This window comes from Gastrolobium bilobum, unplaced genomic scaffold, assembly GCF_033153095.1.
Source record: "Gastrolobium bilobum isolate Gb01-03AN ecotype WA unplaced genomic scaffold, APGP_CSIRO_Gbil_v1 utg286713, whole genome shotgun sequence".
Classification (NCBI taxonomy): domain Eukaryota; kingdom Viridiplantae; phylum Streptophyta; class Magnoliopsida; order Fabales; family Fabaceae; genus Gastrolobium; species Gastrolobium bilobum.
Window position 1 is genome coordinate 1 of NW_026895582.1, and position 16,838 is coordinate 16,838.

Genomic DNA, 16,838 nt, shown 5'->3' on the forward strand with positions numbered 1-16,838 from the left:
TCTCAACATAGATAAACTTGCGATTATTGTCCTCCAAGAGCGCGGAAATCACAGAATCCAGCACGTTATGCACACACGCACCCTGTCCAGTACCAACACAAAAATCACCTTAAAAAAATCTTCGATCAACAATCACAACCTTTGCATGCAGCGAAGAAAAGTAACACAAACCATAATGGAGTTGTTGGCTCCAACGTAGTACTGAACCACGATCTTGAGCCACCCAACATCATCGTGGGAGTGAGGTACCAAGTGCACGTTTATTTTGTCAGGTACGATACTCTGCGTCGTGTTGTACTCTATGTACTCCGATTCCACAACCCAAATCGCCGCCACCAAAACGGCGTATACCACTGCCGTTTTCGCCATCATCACAGCAGGACAGCAGGTGACTACTATATATATAGGAGTGTGAAGCAAATGTGGGATCATGTGAAAATTGTGGGGAGATAAACAGAATACAGACCACTCACACTTCATATATGTGGGGAGAAAAATTATGATAGTCGTGTTCTCTATCATTTAAAAATAAAGTATTCTCTCCCTTCAAAAAAATTTAAATTTTCTCTGTCTCCTCTAGTAGCAAGAATGGGGTAAATGTATACTTTTTTTTTCATTTTTTTATAGAATCAATCTATTTAACAAAAATGGTTTGAGTTTATATATTTTATTAGCTTTCACTCATTTTAAGAAGCAAAACCATTTAAAAAAAAATATAGAATTTAATGCAAATTAATATAAGAATTTACAATGCAACGAGTTAATAAACATTGCTTGAGTCTCTACTTTGTATTGAAGAAAGCAACAATATGATATTTTATTTTTATATAATATTGAAAATAATTATGTCTCTTTTATTTTGCGACATGATATGTCACTTTATGTTATTCTTGCGGTTCAGAAATTTTTATAAGAAATTAATCCTTTCATATTCACTTAACATTATTAAATCATTTTAAAAAAAATATTAAAATTGAAACATGGAATAATCATTAATTTATTTATATATAATTGAAATTATCTCAAACAAGTAGAACCCTTACTGTATAATATCCTAGGAAAAGACAATATATTAAAAAACTATTTTCCATTTAATTTCCCCTAACGAGGAAATAATAATATATTAGAGAGGGAAAAAAATAAAATGTTCCCCAATGCTAGAAGTAAAAAATAAAAATCATCACCAAACAGTTAAATTAACTGGCACTAGGTTATTTCACATTGATTAATATGTTCTGAGTTTGACTCTTACATACATAATTGTGATAAAAGTTTGATAAATATATGATTAATTTAAATTAACAGATTAATCCATGAATTGGTCGAGGAATTCCCATAATACCCTTGGTCTTAGCCCTTGATTTTTGCTACAAATAAGAATTGCATCTGCTACTATAATGGTAGCCATAAGGAAGAAGAATAACATAACATAGAAGACAGTTTCAAAGTACGAGTTGAAAAAGCCTTCGGTTCTCTTCCTATCCCTTCTTCTTCTCTCAACTCTCTTTGGTCTCTCACCCAATACGAGATAAACGACACTCCCTACTCCAAACGCGTCCATCAATCCAAACCCAAACCCTATTCCTCTTCCCAATTTAGGGTTGAGCTGGAGAATGACCTAGAAAACCTAAACGACAATGACGATGAAGAAGACGTGCGTGGACCCTCTAAGCCACCCGATTACGACGATGAACAGTGGCAAATTAGGTCTGGTATTGGCCTCGATTGCACCCTCGATTACGAGGAACTTTTCATTCCCTTTTATCTTTTTCCCAATAATCTCTAATTATTATTACTATGCTGAGGAATACAGTATAATTCAAATTCCAATTCAACCCACTTCACTCAAACAATTAGACGACCCTAATTGAATTTTCTTTGTGTTAAAAGTGCATCCGAATCAATAATTTAACTGATGGGTTATTTTTCCCCTTTATGCTTTTTCTTCTTCTTGTTGTTGTCGTTGTTGTCGAAGTTCTTGAATAAAACACACACACACACGTGGCTCAATCACCTTATGCAGCAAGAGGAAGATCACAATTGCAAATAAATTGAAGAGTCTATTATGATGTGATGAACTAAGATTATATATTTAAAATTCGAATTGTACCAACTTCGCTCAACTTTGTATAGTAATCAAAATTCAAGGATTCAATCATTTTTTCCTTGAAATCAACAATTTAACTAGTGAACACTATCAACAATTGATTTTGTGCTTCTTTGTTTTTTTTTTATTGTTTATATTTGTTTAAAGTTTTTCATCCTCAAAATTTAGATTTTTTTTTAAAAAAAAAAAAAAGAACTTGACTGTATCACTTTATGCAGGAAGAGGAAGATCAGTATGACAAACAGGCTATTGGCAAAGAGAATTCGGGGGACCGCGTTTATATGAAGGATATAAATGACGATGGGGTCGAGATGAGTTCTTGCAGTGAAATTCCCACTACGTTCAAAGATTTTATGAGAGACCCACGTGCAAATCACTTGGCTGCTAGGATTAGGCTTAAGCAGGATGATGAAGCAGCTAAAAAAATTGATGCTTTGCATGTCTCTGAGAAATCTACACCTGACACTTGTGGTGGTGGTGGTGGTGTTATTAACCCCAAGTCAATTTTGAAGAATAAAGAGAATCATCCTTCGGAAACCAGGTCCAAGAAGCGTGTGTTCGGTTTGATTCTGAATGTGAGAATGAAGGAACCAGGGATGTTCGCATGAAGACTCCTTCAATGGAAGAGATTGCAGCTTCAAATCAGTTATCAAAGTCACAGGAATTTGCTTCAGCCGTTCCGGATTATATTCGTAATCCTTCAAGATACACACATTATACTTTTGATTCTACAAGTGACATGGACGACAAATCAAATACGGAAGCATATATGAGCTTCCTTGAATGCTTAAAAGGGGTCAAATGCTGCTGCCACGGGAACTGGATCACATGCAGATGATGCCACTACGGGAGAGATGCCGGGAGAGAATGAGATGGTGTCAAAGCAAAAGCTTGATGTTGACAAGGAGCCCATGAATAAAAGAGCTTTCACTGTTAGAATAGCTGCTGGTGACACACAAAATAATGATATGTTTGTGCAATGGAGGAGGATGAACCAGAGGTTACTGAGGACACTAAGAAGGGCTTGCCGAGGTTAAATCGTCAGTTTAGGAAGAAAACCCAGGAGGACTTGGAGGAGCCTATTGTGTAACAGGGTAATGAGTTCCTAGACTCAGCAAAATTAGCCAAAATGGGACTTCTGACTACAACCCTTTTTTTTTAGGGTCATCTCAGACTAGTGCTCCCTTCTATTAATTTATGAACTACATCATGATGTACCCAGATTTTCATTTCGCTGTATTAGTTTCTTGAACTGCAATAGGTATAAACTTCAAATCAAGCATAATAATTTGTGTGGAGATTAAGATGTACTGAAAAAAATTTATGAAGCCCCGAACGGAAAGCAGCAGTCAATTGCAATTTTTACATTTTTTTAATAATCTTCAAAGGGAGAAACGACCATCATGATCAGTGTTATAAAAACATTATCGATCTGGCCAGGTTGATCTGAAAACCAGTGAATCGATCATATACCCGGTTCGATTTTTATATTTGATCGGTCATGTCATTGAACCTTTTTGTAAAAATTGGTGGCTCAGTGCCTGGTCCGGTTTTATAAAAAAAAAAATTTATTTGTTCTTATCAATTGATGCTTTTCTTTTTTATTTTTACACACAAATAATTTGTTTTCTTTTGAAATATTTAAGCAATCTGTTACATAGGTTATGTATCTATAATACTAATATTATCTTGATTATACAATATATATGGAATTTTGATTTGATTTATAGTTAGAGATGTCCTCTATTGAACCTGAAGCGTCGTCTATTGAATCTGAAGCATCGCATCAGTATCACAAGTATTATATATTTGATTGATCTTTTGTTGGATAATGATGTGTAATTTATTGTTTTTCATATAGGTTATACTTACTACTTTTTCTTTTACTATCCCTTACTATCAAATTTTAACCGATGATTTTCGTCAATCTAATAGTTATAATGTATTAGGTTATACTTATTAATTAATTATTAATTTTCAATAAATTATAACCGTTAGATTGACGGAAATCGACGGTTAAGATTTGGTAATAAGAGATAGTAAGGAAAAAAAGTAGTAAGTATAATTTTTCCCTTAAAATATTTGGATTTGGTATCACTTTTTACATGTATTTGAGTATATTTATAACTTTTTAAATATAAATTATAGATTTACATATACTTATCAGGACATGTGGTTGAACCAGTGATCCACTGGTTGAACTAATGATCAAGTGACCTTGTACCTCGATCGGATCAATAATTAGGTTGGGATTAATCAGTGTTTTAAAACCTTACCCCACGTCGGGGTCGACCTTGTCGGGTCACTAACCCCGTCTCTCTAAGGGTTTGGATTAGTAGTTAGACCCTACTTGCACTTTGACCCCTCTAACCCCCGAAACCCTCCAGTTGAACCCGTGACTTTGTGGTCAAAGGGGTCATTGCATTTTAAAAAAAAAAATTATACACAAAATAACATCGTTTGATGTGTAAAAAACAAAATGTTAGAGAATAGTATAACCCATTAAAAAGCCCTCACCCACCAGCTTAAGCTTTTGGATGAATTGGTTCTTTACATGGTATCTGAGCTTCAATGTCTTGGGTTTGATCATCGCCGCCCCCCATTTTCTTTGTAGAATTTCTTAGTATAGGTAGGCTAGGCATGATGCATTGTCCACTCTTCACGCCCAGACCTAGACTCAGTCTCCCAGATCCGGAGATATCCTCCATCGTGCTGGTTCTTCTCTCCAAACTATTAATTTGTCGTGTGGCCGCTTCTCCTCCACTATTCTCTATTGGGTAAGGGATGTTGTAGGTGCATAAGAAGGACAAGAAGAGCCTGAGTTTGATGATATAATTTTTCATTAACTCCATTGAATGTGTTTTATACTTTGATATTTTGATTAACTTGTGGATGTAATTGGTTGAATTATATTAAGTATATTTTGAATCTTTAATGATCGGTGGTTTGATTATTTTCAATTTTTCTTACAGAATATATGTTTTTTATTTTTTTAATGTATAAAATTGGATCAGCGAAGTGACCTCGTGACCCTCTGGTCGAACCCGTGACCCATGACCCCTGACCTTAGCTGAGTCAATAGTCGAGCCGGGTTTTTAAATACTGGGTTTAATAACATTGATCATGATGCATGACAATCCTTATATAATAATAATGCTATAGAGGCAATCATTGTGAGGTCCATAATTTTTAAAAGAAAAAGAAAAGAAAAGAAAATGTAACACAAGTATCTATATATGTGTAAGAAATTCAACTTTTGTCGTCCAACATGACAAATGCAAAACCCAATCTTCAAAACATTTTTAAGAGAATATTTGTTGTGCATAATTTTAATTATGTTAACTTTCTAACGTGCGTAATACGTACTTTTCCCCCTCGTATTCTGGTACCTTAATTTTTGGCTTTGCTTGTGTAATAATTAATATGCGAAACGCAGTTCATGTTACGATGAGAATTATAAACTTCGACATTTTACTTCAGTGTAAGGGCATTTCAAATCTCGTGAATAGTTAAATAATGAAAAAATTAATTATATGTAAAAGTTATAAGCAAGGTTGAAAATCTGTAATTAGAAACATTGTTAATTTTGGCGAGGAAGATAGTTGGGATACCAAGTAGGAAACTCATCCTCCTGTAATGGATTCTTTTGCTCTTGCCGATTTGATGTGTCCTATACTTGGGTGTTTTCGTTTTATTTCTTTTGGACCCGAAAATCAATAAACTCGCTGTTAGGAACATAACAGGGCCTGAAGCCCGAAGCAAAAGGATAAGGGGTTGTCCTTCGTGGGCCTTAGATCATGTAACATAGTGGCATTAACATGGGTTGTGATCCATGTGAATAAGAAGACAGTTAATAGTTAGTTGTATTGAGTAGTAGTGCTTGCGTGGCAGCACCTAAATGTAACTATAAATAGGGGCATTGTGTAGTGAAGAGACTCATTGATCATTGTGAATAAGAATATAGTTCATAGTTCTATTCTGTTACAGATACCCATTCTGTATCATTGGTGCTTTCATCCTGGTGGAGTCAAGTTCAACCATGGCGATCATGAAGCTTCAGGAACTTGCTGAGGAGTTCATGCAATACCGGGAGCAGAACAATCAACGCATGGAACAATTGTTTGCAACAATGGAGTCTCGTTTTCAGGACATGCAAACGACTTTTAAGGAATCTCTCCTTCAAGCTCAAGGTATGACTTTTGAGAATCATAGTACTAATGTGGGTTCATCAGCACCGCGTGTTGTTAATCATGTTCATAATCATGATGATCCACGATCGGTGTTGAAATTCCTCAAACCGGAGATACCCAAATTTGAGGGAAAAGACCCAAATGTTTGGATCTTTAAAACAGAATTATTCTTCAAAATCCAACAAGTTCCAGAGCAATTTAAGGTGGAATTGGCTGGATTACGCATGGAGGGAGTAACAGCCGATTGGTTTCAATGGATGTTTACCAGTGGGAACATCACGTTGTGGGAGCAGTTTGTTCGTGCTGTTAGGGAACGTTTTGGTCCTTCTAATTACAAAGATATTCGTGGTGTTTTGGCTAAACTTCTGCAAACTGGATCCTTGGCTGATTATATGGCAGATTTTCAACGGTTGATGAACCAGGTCTCGAATATAAGTAATGACCTCTTGATGACTTTTTTCATTGCTGGATTGCATGCAGAGTTGCAAGGGGCAGTGCAGCTTAGGTGGCCAACTTCTCTTCACCAAGCTATGCAATTGGCTATAGCTTATGATAGCCACCATGGGGAGCTGCGTAATTCTTTTCAAAATCAACCCAAGAAGTTTGTTCCTCGACCGAATTTAGGAAGCACATCGAAGAAGGTTAGCTCAAATACTTTACCTTCACAAGCAGCTTCAGCTTCCACTTCTAATTGGCCCATTAAGAAAATGTCATCTGATGAGTTGGCAAAGAAACGGGAATTGGGGATTTGTTATGTGTGTGATGAAAAGTGGTCCTCTAAACACCGTTGCAAAGCTAAGATGCTAGTCCTGATAGTTGATGATGATTCTGGTGAAGAATCAGAGGAGGAAATAATTTGGAGAAAAGAAGATACTAAGGATTCGAAACTTGATGCTGCATTACACTCACTGTCTGGCAGGTCAGATGTTAAATCTTTGGTACTGTTGGCAAGGGTAGGATCATTGGATGTTAAAGTGTTGGTGGATTCTGGTAGTTCTCACAACTTCATACAAAGAAGTTTGGTTGAGGAACTACACTTGTCAATGGTTCGAACACCTAAAATGAGAGTCTTTATGGGCAATGGTGAGTTTTTGAAATGTGACAGAAAATGCTCTCAGGTCCAATTACTGATTCAAGGACATACATTTGTGACTGATCTATATGTCTTAGACTTATGCAATCTCAATATTGTTTTGGGGATGCAATGGTTAATTACTTTGGGAAGAGTTACTCACAATTATGCTGAATTGTCTATGGAATTTACATGGACCAATAAGTTGATTGAGTTGAAGGGTACCAAACCACAACAGCAGTCAGTAGCTGTGATGGAGGAGCAAACCACTTGTCATGCTTTGTGGGGGCAGGATGATGCAGTCACTCAAGTGAATTCTGATATGTTACTTCTGAAGGAGAAAATTCCACCTGAATTATGGGATGTATTAGTCAAATGGCAACAGGTGTTTGAGATACCTAAGACATTGCCTCCATTTCGCGAATTGACACATTCTATTCAGCTGATAGATGAGTCTAAAGCTGTCAGAGTGAAGCCATACAGATACCCTCATCACCAAAAGGAGGAAATCGAAAGGCAAGTTGCTGAACTCTTAGATTTTGGTTGGATTCAGCTAAGTCATAGCTCTTTTTCCTCTCCCGTTTTGTTAGTCAGAAAAAATAACAATACTTGGCGTATGTGTGTTGATTATCGAGCTTTAAATGCATTAACTATCAAGGATGCTTTTCCCATTCCTACCATAGATGAACTATTGGATGAATTGTATGATGCTAAGCTGTTTAGTAAGTTGGATTTGCGTTCTGGTTATCATCAAATACGTCTGAAACCAGAAGATGTACACAAAACCGCATTTAGAACACATGATGGTCACTATGAATTCAAAGTTATGCCATTTGGCCTTACAAATGCACCAGCAACCTTTCAATCAACCATGAATAGAATTTTTCGACCATTCCTTCGCAAGTTCATTGTGGTTTTCTTCGATGATGTTCTAATCTATAGTTCTTCCTTGGCTGATCATAAGGAGCATTTGGCAACAGCACTGTCTTGCCTATTGGATAATTTGTTTTTTGTCAAATTAAGCAAATGTGATTTTGGTGTAAGTGAAATTGCCTACTTGGTCCATGTGGTTACTGCTTCTGGTGTCAAGGCAGATGCTAAAAAAATTGAAGCCATGATGGAGTGGCCAATACCTAAATCTATCAAACAGCTTAGAGCCTTCTTGGGGTTAACAGGCTATTACAGGAGGTTTGTACAAGGCTATGCCTCATTGGCTCATCCCCTCACTGAATTATTGAAGCTCGATAAGTGGAAATGGTCATCTGAGGCAGAAAGTGCTTTCCAAGCATTCAAACTAGCTATGTCCACCACTCCAGTTCTAAGGCTGCCAGATTTCACTTCTTCCTTTGTGATTGAATCAGACGCGTCCAACTTGGGAGTGGGGGCAGTTTTATTACAAGAAGGTAGACCAGTCTCTTATTTCAGTAAGAAATTGGGTCCTAGGATGGCTGTGGCATCTGCATATGTTCGAGAGCTTTTTGCAGTCACTGAGGCAATCAAAAAGTGGAGACATTATCTACTTGGCTCTTATTTTGTGATTAAAACAGATCACCAAAGCTTAAGGGAATTGTTGAGGCAAACTATCCAAACTCCAGAACAGCAAAAGTATGCTCATAAGCTCATGGGCTATAATTTTTCAATTGAGTACAAATCAGGCTCTTCTAACATTGTAGCTGATGCTCTTTCACGCCAATTTCCAGAGGAAGAAATTCTTACTTGCTGTGTGTTACAATCACAGCCTACAATTGATGTATGGATGAAGATCAAGGAGGAAAATAACAGTGATCCAGAATTATTAGCTATCCACAAATTGATTGATGAAGGCTCTCATATGGATCCAGCTATCTCTCGAAAGGATGGTATGCTATTTCACAAGTCTAGGTGCTTGTTAGGATCTGCATCTACATTGAAGGCACTATTGTTGACAGAAGCACATTGCACACCTGTGGGGGGACATGCTGGGGTTCAACGAACATTCATGAGGTTGTCTACTTCATTTAAATGGAGCAACATGAGGAGAGATGTCAAATTATTTGTCCAAGAATGTTCCATTTGTCAACAAATAAAGAATTCAACTCAGGTACCGTTTGGCTTATTGCAACCATTAAAGATTCCTGATGCAATTTTTGATGACTTAACCTTAGATTTTATCACTGCATTACCAAAGTCCAATGGGTATGCAACCATATTAGTGGTGGTGGATCGATTGTCTAAATATGGCCACTTTGGACCATTACCAGCAACTCTGTAGCTGCCTTATTTTGTGAGATGGTAGTGAAGCACCATGGCTTTCCTAGATCTTTGGTTTCGGATCGTGATCCAGTTTTCATAAGTCGGTTTTGGCAGCAGTTATTTCGTTTGAGTGGAACTAAATTACTTGCTAGTTCCTCATACCATCCCCAAACGGATGGACAATCCGAAGTCACCAACCGATATCTTGAACAGTATTTGCGTGCATTTTGCTTTGATCAGAACAGTAGATGGTCTCAATGGCTATGCTGGGCTGAGTTACACTATAATACTTCAGTGCATTCTTCCATCCAAATGTCTCCCTTTCAAGCGCTATATGGGAAACTACCAACTCTCATCCCTCAGTACCACAAGGATTCTGTTCAAACAGAAGCAGTAGATATGATGTTGCGTCAGAGAGGGGAAGTTTTATCCTTATTAAAAGTGCAATTACAACGAGCACAACAAAGAATGAAGAATCAAGCTGACCGCCACCGTCAGGAACATTTCTTCTTGTAGAAGTGGAATTATTATTATTATTTTTCTTATCCACCTGCTCATGTCCTTTCATGTCAGATTCATGTTGTGATGATTATATAATAATGTTCAAATGTAACTATAAATAGGGGCATTGTGTAGTGAAGAGACTCATTGATCATTGTGAATAAGAATATAGTTCATAGTTCTATTCTGTTACAGATACCCATTCTGTATCACTCGCAGTATTCAATAAAGCAGGCTATTTCCAGCAAACAAACAAACAAAAAAAAAAATCTATTTCATCCTTTTGGACTTGCATCAAAAATTACATTGTCATTTTTGGTATCATTTACAGATACAACAAATCAATCATGTATGGATTTGAGCGAAAGTTTTAGGAAAAATACGACCTCTAGTTTTGCAAAAAGACCACGTACAACACCCATACAACATTCATAAAAAAGGACCAAGTAACACACTTAGAACAATCGCTTCCTGCAGCCTGGGGCTCCACAGTAGCATGGCATTTGCTTTATCTTCCCATTGGAGTCAAAGACACTATCAAGCGCATGGCCATAGTCATATGTCAGCTCCTGCAAGAAATCAAAGAGATTCAAAACATTTGTCAAAGACTTCAGACTAAAACCCCAAAAGAGAAAACACCAGTACACAAGACTCTCAGACTTTGCAGGATTGGAAGTAGGCCCACCCTTACACTTCCATTTTCACACTGTGACGTCCACTAGTCACATATATAGGGGTGCCAATGATATAAAAAAGAAAGAGAATAAAGAAGGTATATCTATTACCCACAAATCCTCCCAAAATCTAATTCATGAAACATCCCAGAAACAATAGGTAACAGAAGTAAGAAAATAAGCATGGCTATAAAATAAATTTCAACAGTCTAAAGTGAGTTGACATAGCTATCACCATAATTATCAATAACAAATATCAGCAAACATGTTAATTTTTCGGCCACATCCCCAACCCCAATATGTTAACAACATCCCCAAGAAGACAAATCGGGGGAATATAGAAAATGAGTTACCTGCAAAGGGGGTATATTGTCGGAAGCAAACAACGCTACTCGAGCCGATTTCAAATCATGGTGTGTGCTCAAAACACATTGAACAAATAGATTAGGCTCGCAACAATGGTTTATAAACCTAGCAATATTTCCAGTAGATCCTGCATCAATACAAAACTCTGGCACACTTTCAGAACCTTGGTCATCGCATTTGTCCAAAAGATTTGCAGGAAATGCTACATTATTTGACCGCCTCTGTCAAAATTAATGTCACCAAAGAGACGAGAAAAGTTCTAAACATTTAGGTGAAGTAGCTGAGAAAAATATAATCACATGATAAGGTTTCAAAGGATTCAATACCTCTCTTCCACCAAGCCCCTTGATTGTTTGCAAGCAATCTATGTCAAAAATATAATTGTTTTCCAATACACTTTCCATATCTTCCGTCCTAGCAAGTATTCCTGTGTACTCAGAAACTGGGGCTCCAGAAGGTATAAAATCCCAAGATCTAACGGCCCATCCTTTCTTTGCAGTACGGAAAACCTATGTAACAATTTAGTTGAATAAACAAAATTAAAAACTCAATATAGTTATCTTAATAATCTAAAGATCTTAGGATACCAATACAATGTGCTACCTCCAGACGATATCTAAGTCCTCTTTCAGAAGTTCGGTTCACACAACCAGGACCACAACCACATTTGGGGCCACATTCAAAAACTACATCTTTGGCTTCAACTAACCTGTCAATTTATACATAAAAGCAACCACATCAAATATTACAGCAAACAAAATTTAACTGGCATTTCACGAATCAAGTTTCTAACCTGCCACCATCCCGAGATACATAGGGAAAATCTGAGCCATTAAGCAATGCACATTCACAAGTTGTCGGATCAATACAAAAGCCTTTGCATTTGCATCCAGTAGCATTTTTGGGAACCGTCACATTATTTGCAACCTTGACGGACTTATAATATGTGAAACCTATAATATTTAAAAATCAGACACCAAAGTAAGCACAAAGCAAAATTTAGCTTTCATAATATTTAAAAGTACAATGGTGAACATTATTATATAATCATCACAACATGAATCTGACATAAAAGGACATGAGCAGGTGGATAAACAAAAATAATAATAATAATTCCACTTCTACAAGAAGAAATGAATTTCCATCCAAGCATAAAGAGACAATGATGACTATCAACAAATATTAGAGGATAAAGGCAGAGTTATTAAAATTTTATGATGATTTTGACTACGCTACCTTCCTTCCATACTTCCATAATAATGAGCTAACTCACAAAGTAAATTCAAGAGTAAATATCTACTCAACACATAAGAGAATTAGCATATCTTGGATCAATAATAAAAGATTAAAAAATATAAGATATTCTAGCACTGAAATTTAAAATCAACAGCAATTAACGCTTGGACCTACCCAACAGCATTCACAGCTTGAAATAAAGTGACAATCAGTGTGTGAATATATATATATATATATATATATATATATATATCAACCAAAATAGGGAATGAATCCTCTTATTTGTAACTTTCATATGACCTGATCATGTAAAAATTGTATTTATCTCTCTTTTTATAAATATCACAAATGTTGATAGGCCACCCGATTTAAAGCTTGTGAAGAGAGAGAGAGAGACATAAAATTTACAAATGACTATCATGTGAAATTTACACGAGAGGATTCACTCTCACCAATAAAACAGGGGATTCAAATTGCAAACCCATAATTCAACTTGCCTGTGGGTGGAACAGGGGGGTCATCAACCAAATTCGTAGCAGGAATGGGTGGATGTTCCAGACCTCCAGTGATATCCTCGCATACCAACCTAAGCAAAGTATAAAAGATGTTAGCCTAATATAATTGGGATAAAGCATATTAAATATTCAATTTACAAAAGTTTCTTCATTGATTAATGATGGGCCTTCAATAAATATCCAAGCCCATTAGTTATCATTTGTTAGGATTAGAATATATAGACATTTAGGGTGAGGTTTCGTTATGCATGTTTTCAGATAAATTGGAGTGGGGAATTGGGAGAGGAAATAGGGATGCTCTCAAGGCTAGGGATGTTGCCTTGGAGTGGACTTTTTCCTCTAGGTGTCTTTCTATGTTTGCATTACTGTAATTTGTTGTTAATCTTTATCTGATTTCATTTTATATCAGTGTTATTTTTCTGGGTTCCATCAATTACCCTCGTATTTCTGCAGGTGACTGAGGTATGCGACCATGAGTGAAATAAACCTGTCATCACAACAAAATAAGCTAAGATCCTTTAAAGCCCCACTGCTTGGATTGCAAAATCACCCTAAAGGAAACAGATGAAATATGACTATCAATATGAATCTAGATAAAGAGAATTACAACAAAAAAGATCATGACTATACACAGCTCTACAACTAGTCATTTGAATACCTACAAAACGAACACTAAACTGGGGAAAGTAAGAAAACTTCTTTTTGATTAAAAAAATCATGGGACACAAGACACATATAACATAGGAATAAGCTAAATGCTAGTGGGTTACTAGCTGTCAGATATCAATCTCACTTCTCTTTCTTTAAAAATTGCTACAATGAACTTTGTAGCATTTTCTTTGTATATAACTAAAGTATAGGAAATCACAAGAGTTGGCAAGAATACATGTTAAGTAAATAAATACTGTTACATATTTGTGTGTTCTAGTTAATTTTGTAGTTCAGTTACATTACTTATTCTTTTATACTTGTATTAGAGCTATATAAATATGAACTTGTAGAATTTATCTCTTTGATAAAACTAGAACAGCCTTGACAGATTGGTCAGGGCACTTTCATGCTCAAACTCTTTGGGTTTATCTCATCTCTATTAACCAAACCCATTCTTAGACCTTCACCAAACAACTAAGGCTTTTAGGTTTATTACTATTTTTGCATCACCAAAACTTTTTTGTAAGGCAAATACTTTCCTATGGAACACTTATTTAGCAGCTCTTGGTTGGTGAGGCACTGTGTGTGACCCTCTACTTTGAGGCAGTCTTAATGGTTCGTTATGAATGTTTTGATGAAAACAAGATGAAAACAAGAAAGTTGAAATCTTATGGCAGCATGCAATTTATGCAGTTCTATAGTGTAATTCAATAGAGGAGAACACTTATATTTTCAAGTTTACCCTTTTCCCCTTTACTCTTAAACTTGTTATGCATGGGATAGGATTTTGTTTATGGCTGCTTTAGGTGCTATTCCCATAAGGCCATAACTATTTCCATTTCCAATTTACAGAGCAAGGGACTGGCTTTTTTGTTGTATCTGGACTCCATTTTTCGTCTAGAAGCACCTTGTTGCCAAGGTCAACTCGAGGCTCAAGGGGGAATCAGTCCTACACCCGAAGGGTATAGCGAAACCCCATTTACATCTTTCTACCCCCAAAACCTCCCAAAAAAAAGAATCAATATCTAAACAAGTAAATGGGTAAGAATTAAAGTGTTACAAACCCAATCTAAGAAATCAAATAGCAACAAAATATATGGATGGGCCGTTGCTTTTCCCACAGTTAAGCTATTACGTTCACATGTTTAAACCAGAATTCAACATCCCCATTATTTCACTTTGAAAATATATCAAGTCACTATGTCACAACTACATTACTGTTGGTCAATCCTGAGGAATGTATCATAGCCATAAAAATTTATTTAGCTTCTTCACTTCTCCATTTTTTTTTATTTTTTATTTTTTTTTGGTACATTGCCAGGAGGTATCCCCATTCAACCTTCTCCGGGCACCATGCCCTCAAGGTACGGCCCGTTTAGGCTAGCCCCTCATTGTAACAGTGGGTGCACTAAGCTTCGCAACCGGAGAAAGGACGAGACTAATCCCCTAACCGAAGATTTTTAGCTTATCCTCTGGCCTCCAAAGATTTTCCAAGAAACTGCTTGAGGCAGGGTTTGATCCCTGCACCAAGCAATCCCTTGGAAGCTCAGCTGCCAACTGAGCTACCCTTGGGGGTTCACTTCTCCATTTTCATATATAATTCCTTCTAATTAAATTCCAACCTCTGCTTTATGATAAATTTGTAGTGATTTTACCAAACACAGACAATAAAACAAGAAAACATTTTCTAGATGAAATTAGAACAAATATAATTGAACCTGATTAGTGGTTAATGTAGACTGCCCTTCAAGTCTCCTAAGTCGAAATTTATATACTATAAATCCAGATATTCCCTTTTCTGGCCAATAGTTGACAACCTGCAAAACATGAAAAGAAAGGGCATAAAAGATTTGAAGTATCACCCAAAAATTGGAAGTAAATCCTGTCTCCATATTCCATATCAATCTGTTTCACCAGTTAAAAAGTGCAATTTTAGAGACCAGAGTAAATGCACTTACGGTAACAACTAAGAATTCAAATTGCAAGAAATTTAACATCAATGCTAGCTCCTGAAACCAATTGTTTCAGGTGCCAAAATCAATCATGAAAAGAAAGCTTCAATTCCTTTCTCAACAAATTATTACTTGCAACTTCCAACTGAATACAGATTTTTATCAGTTCAGAACAAAAATGTAATTAAATTTGTCATTAAATCAAATCCGAAGCATTCAACTCTTGAGTCCAAATAGTTACATAGCTCTAGCATTCCACTCATCAAAGCAGTAACAGCTCTTACCTTGATGAATTTTTTTGAATATTTGGAAGGCCACTCATCTCATCCTCATCATTTACAGCAGACCTACATGCACATTTATATCATTACAATAACCAGAGAAGGTACTTATATGAGTGTAATCATTGCAACGAAGTACAATTCAAAGCTGAAGCAGTTCTACACATTGAGACATGGATAATTAGCACAACATCAAATAAACTATTTTGTAAATAGAAGGATAAAATAAGAAATTAACCATTTTGAGGGCACTTCACTTGCATTCTGAAATTAATTCCTGCCAGCAACTTATAACAGAACTTGGATCAAATCATTTTGTTACACTTGTATGCTTCTAACATTAAAATAACTTTTGCATATTAAAATTTACATTTTCATATTATTTCGTGAACTTTTAAAATACCAACAATTAGCTGGTGTCCTCTAACTACAGCCACCTATCTTGCAGATTTCAAAATGAAGGTAACATCAAGTGTATAAGGTCCAGCAAATATAAAACTTAAATGAACATTAGGTCTATAAACTGGGGTTCAGCTCAGCATATGAAATGTGTACCTGTCAAAAACATATAACAGCCCTATTAGCCTTACAATTTTTTATACCATGAATTTCCTGCATATATTTCCTATAGTGGTAGAAATGGCAAAACTCAGTCTAAAGCTCAAAACAAGAAAAGCTTGATAATCTATACGCACAAAATCATTTCACACCAATTAATATGAATTAGAGTCTTTTAACACAAAAACCTATCAAAGTATCCTATTTAAATAAGTACTAATAAAAGAAGAAACAGGGAAAATTATAACAAGGGAACTATGGTATTTATAGCATTAGGGTCTTTTTTAATATACAAATATAAATAATTAAAAAAAAAACTTATATTGTCATCCTGACAGCTGCATGATAATCAGAGATTGCATGTTATCAAATCTTTGGAAAATTCAGTATAACTTATCAGAATGTATGCAGTAAAGATAACTAAACCATGCCACAGTGGCCTCACCTTTTATACTTTGTTACAGTCCATGTACCCCAAAAATATCTTTCAACTCAAAAAAAAA

General features: G+C 36.0%; 1 protein-coding gene and 1 pseudogene across 1 annotated transcript; one reads left to right on the forward strand and one right to left on the reverse strand.

The window, feature by feature from the left end:
* Positions 1–1,429: 1,429 nt before the first annotated feature.
* Positions 1,430–3,546, forward strand: LOC133317777 (uncharacterized; annotated as a pseudogene).
* A 6,806-nt stretch (positions 3,547–10,352) lies between these two features.
* On the reverse strand, positions 10,353–15,843 carry LOC133317787 (histone-lysine N-methyltransferase, H3 lysine-9 specific SUVH4-like; the record flags this gene model as incomplete). The annotated part of the gene is made up of 9 exons (XM_061519680.1): positions 10,353–10,671; positions 11,130–11,363; positions 11,469–11,651; positions 11,746–11,851; positions 11,936–12,095; positions 12,876–12,964; positions 13,331–13,380; positions 15,263–15,449; positions 15,781–15,843. Coding segments are annotated over 9 exons (1,186 nt in total), but the record flags the coding sequence as incomplete, so codon positions are not given.
* Between the last annotated feature and the right edge of the window lie 995 nt (positions 15,844–16,838).